This window comes from Orycteropus afer, unplaced genomic scaffold, assembly GCF_000298275.1.
Source record: "Orycteropus afer afer isolate SDZICR_OR568_19922 unplaced genomic scaffold, OryAfe1.0 scaffold00848, whole genome shotgun sequence".
NCBI lineage: Eukaryota > Metazoa > Chordata > Mammalia > Tubulidentata > Orycteropodidae > Orycteropus > Orycteropus afer.
The window spans coordinates 541,661-545,930 of NW_006922435.1; the positions used below are offsets into that span (position 1 = coordinate 541,661).

The window sequence follows — 4,270 nt, forward strand, 5'->3', positions numbered from 1 at the left end:
GGTGTTTTTCTCTTGGGATCTATCTTGTGTGGGGTTCTATGAACTTCTTGGACAACTATCTTCCTTCATGATATGGAGGAAGTTTTCTGTTAGCAGGTCTTCCACAATTTCTCAGTGTTCTTTTTTCCACCTCTTCTTGTTCTGGAAAATTACAGTGAGTCTTATGTTGTTTGTTAATGTCAATCCATATAATTCTTAGGTTCTCTTCATGTGTCTTAAATCTTTGTTCTGATTCGTCTTCATTACAGGCTGATGTCCAGGGATTTGTCCTCTAGTTGGGATATGTGTTCTTCAGCCAGTTTTAGCTAACTGTTTGGTGCTTAATACTGTATTGTATAATTTGGTAATTTTGGTATTCATCTTCTGGATTTCTTACTGCTTTTTTTGTATGAGTTATAATTGTGCATTAATCTTGATATTTTATTCTTGGGTGATTTTTCTCAGTTCTCCCAGGGAACTGTCTGTGTTCTCCTTGCTTTTGTTCGGATTTCCTTAGGCTCTCGTAAATCTCTGTAAATGTATCTTCTAAATTCCTTCTCAGATAATTCTGTTGTCTCCTCTTCCTCCATGTTTAGTGAGACCTTTGTTTGTGGTTTTGCTTCTAATGCCTTGTCCTCTTTTTTTGTTTGATTTGAGGTTGCCTGTTGTTTCCTAGATATTTTCAGGTTGTCTTTAACTGTTGTTTATGTATTGATTTGTTTTGTCTTGGTTTTATAATTTACTGTTTTGAAAAGGTGAAGCGGATGTATTTTATTTTTTTAGTTATTAATTGAGCTATGCTGGGTTGCTTTGCAGTTTTCTTTGTGATGGTGGAATCATTGTGTGGAATGTGGACATGGATATTTGTTTGTCATAAAGAGGGTTTATAATTCAAACCAGGAGATATTATGGTGACTGAATGTGGTTTCTTCTATTGGATGAGTGAGATTATTGGCGGAGAAGGTGAGACTGGTAGAGAAGAAGAAAAAGGAAAGCTCCCCATTGCTAGGGGTGGTTTCTCGGGCTTTGAGTGGGCTGCTAATGATGATGATGTACTGTTATTCACAAGCCCGCAGCTCAGGTTCAGCAGTCTCCAGTTGTTAGGGGGTCGCCACTTTACACCAGGCTCAAAAACCCACTCCCAAGGCCCCTCAGCACCGAAAACCCAACCCAAGAGAACTGCCTGGCTCTGCGATCCATCGTGGTAGTTCCTCTCTGGGTCCTCCCACCCGCGGCTTCAAAGATCCTCTCGGTTTCAGCAGCGCTAGAGTCAGGCCAGTGCCCGCTCACACCCTGTGATCCCAATATTACTGAAAAAGTCAAGTGCAGGCCCCTCAGTGCCACTAAGCTGACCCAAGCCTGATCAGTGATCCGCTGCAGGGGCACCCCCCTGGGTCCCCCCTCTTGCAGCACCAGTGGACTCTCTGCTCGGGTTTCAGCGGCGCTGGACATGCCTGTTTGCACCTAGCCATCCCACGTTACCAATAAAATCAGGTGCTGAAGGTAGATCCTTGGGGTGATCCCTGATATGCTGATGTGGTTGCTGGTATACTGATGTGGTATGTCTTCTTCCTTAACCCAGCTTCCTCAGCTGCCTGTTGGCACTCCTCAGGGTAGATCTCCTGATCTTGTTTTTTTCCCCTGTCCGTTCTCCTTTCTAATTCTGCTCCCTTGAGTTTGGTGCACTCTGACTCAGTGAGCTGTTCAGAGCACCAGAATCCCTAATTCAAACTGCTTTACCTTGTTTTTCAAGCACTAAGATGCTAGAGGGAATTATGGTGATTACTGATGAGATTCCATTTTGAACTATCAAGGCTCTGTTTTCCAACTACCAGTGATTCTTGTTTCCACCTTTTGCATTCCAATTACCAGTAATAATCAACACATTTTGATCGCATATTCAGTCAATTTCAGACTGCAGAACTTGGTAAAACTCTTCAGTTTCCTCGTCTTTGGCTTTGGTGGTTGGCACATAAATTTGAATAACAGTAGTATTAACTGGTCTTCTTTGTAAGTGTATCACTGACAGCATTGTACTTCAGGATAGATCTGAAATGTTCTTTGTGATGATGAATGTCATGCCATGCCATTCCTCAATTTTCCATTCCCAGCATAGAAGATCATATGGTTGTCTGATTCACAGTGGCAAAAAACTGGCCCGTTTCAGCTCATTAATGCCTAGGATATCAATCTTTATGTGTTCATCTCATTTTTTATAACTTCCAGTTTTCCTAGATTCATACTTAGTACATTCCGTGTTCCAATTATTAATGGGTGTTTGCAGCTGTTTCTTCTCATTTTGAGTCCTGCCACATCAGCAAATTGAGTTCCCAAAAGATTTACACCATCCACATCATTAAGGTCAGCTCTAATCTGAGCAAAATGCTTCCCCAGTCGTATTTTGAGTGCCCTCTGATCCGAGGGGCTCATCTTCTGGCACCATATTTGGCTATTCATAAAGTTTTCCAGTAATATATCAGTAATATTTCACTGCCATTCATAAGGTTTTCATTGGCCAATTCTTTCAGAAATGAATGGCCTCTTCCTTCTTCAATGTCTGTCTTAATCTGGAAGCTCTGCTGAAACCTGTTCTCCATGGGTGAACTTACTGGCATTTGAAACACTGCTGGGATAGCTTCTAGCCTCAGAGCAACACACAAGCAACCACAGTGTGACCAACTGACAAGTTCATCTCCTTTAGTTGTTTGAAACTGCTTCTGTCTCACTTCCTGGTCTCCCTTAGCTGTTCCAAACCGCCATTGGGAATCTAAATTTGGCTACTAGGGTTGTTAGGTTACTCAGTGACTTCTATCAGCCGTACATCCCTCTGGCTTGGCAAATTCAGCCCTGACCTGGGCCAGGCTTTGAGGAGGCCCCAAGCCCCCTGCGGAGGAGAGACAGGGAGCAGCCAGTAGTAGGCCAGAGGGAAAAATAATATCTCCCCTCACCCAAATAATATAGCTGTATAACTTTGGCAACCATATATTCAGCTTCTGCTGCAGTGGACATACAGTAACAGGTGTGTTTGTTTAGCCTAGTAGTAACAGCTGAAGGAAATGAAGGAGACTAAATAAATTGCCAGTGGTCACAAGACTATGGTAGTTAGTGATAAAATGAGGCTTTTAATCATGCTTTCTTGGTTATGCTACATTGCTTAAGTAAAAACCTAGTAATGTCACTATGTATACAGTTCTAACAACTTATAATAAAGTTGGCCAAGTGTTACAATATCATACGATAAAAGAAGAGTTTTGTTTCGTGTTTTTTTGTTTATTTTGCTAGCAGACAAATCTGATTCTAAACCTGGAGGTATGACCCAGGACGTTGGCCAGCTCCTACAGGACATGGGTGACGATGTGTACCAGCAGTACCGGTCACTTACTCGTCAGGGCAGTGACTTTGATACGCAGTCAAGTTTTTCCATTAATGTAAGTCAATTTCAACAGCTTTTATATTTCTTCTGTTCTGATGCCATGTCTTCTCAGTATTCAGGGTTATGCCAGGGTAATTTTAGAGATACTAATTTTGAATTATGTGTAAATTATCTGTTGCCTGAAAATAAAGATAAAATTCGGATGTTTCTTGATTTTTTTTTCTCTCTCCTTGAGTTGGAAATGTTTTCTTAATTCATTTTTAATTCTCATTTTCCCATATCTTTTCCCCCTAACTAATCAGTGTTTATAATGATGGCTACCTACAGAGAGTAGTGTAAATTAAGTGGTTGAAAGGTCAGTTAAGGAGACTCTGTAGTATTCCTAGCCAATACTGTGAGAACTAGTCCAGTTATCAAAGGGTAATAGTCTTTGATATTGATAATGGTTCATGAGGTTTTTTTTTTTCTTCCATAGAGTCAGGTTTTTGCTGCAGATGGGACCTCCACTGAGACTTCCACATCTGGGACCTCCCAAGGAGAAGGTAGTGAATAATTACTTTCTCCCGTGTATGTTCTTGTTTCTTGAAGAAACTGTGAGTATTCTGGGAAAAGGTTAGGGGAATATAAGCATAATTACCATGTTTTATTGTCCAAGTGAACTTTCTCAAAGGTGAATGCCATGTTCTGTATGTACATAAAAGGTCCTTATATGCTGAAATTAATGAAACCATAACTGGAGCTCTGATAGCTTAGTGCTTACGGCATTTGACTGCTAACCAGAAGGTTAGGGGTTCAAACGCATCAGCTGGTCTGTGGAAGGAAGATGGGCAGTCTGCTTCTGTAAAGATTTATCACCTTGGACACTCAATGGGGGGTCACTATAAGTCAGAATCAACTCAATAGCAATGAGTTTGTGAG

General features: G+C 41.1%; 1 protein-coding gene across 1 annotated transcript in view; it reads left to right on the forward strand.

Annotated features, from left to right (window-relative positions):
• Nucleotides 1–4,270, forward strand: part of HUWE1 (HECT, UBA and WWE domain containing E3 ubiquitin protein ligase 1) — a 164,163-nt gene that overhangs the window by 110,192 nt on the left and 49,701 nt on the right. The window contains exons 42-43 of the mRNA XM_007958089.2: nt 3,262–3,407; nt 3,828–3,894. Coding sequence (XP_007956280.1) covers nt 3,262–3,407; nt 3,828–3,894 — 213 coding nt within the window. The remainder of the gene's footprint in view (nt 1–3,261; nt 3,408–3,827; nt 3,895–4,270) is intronic.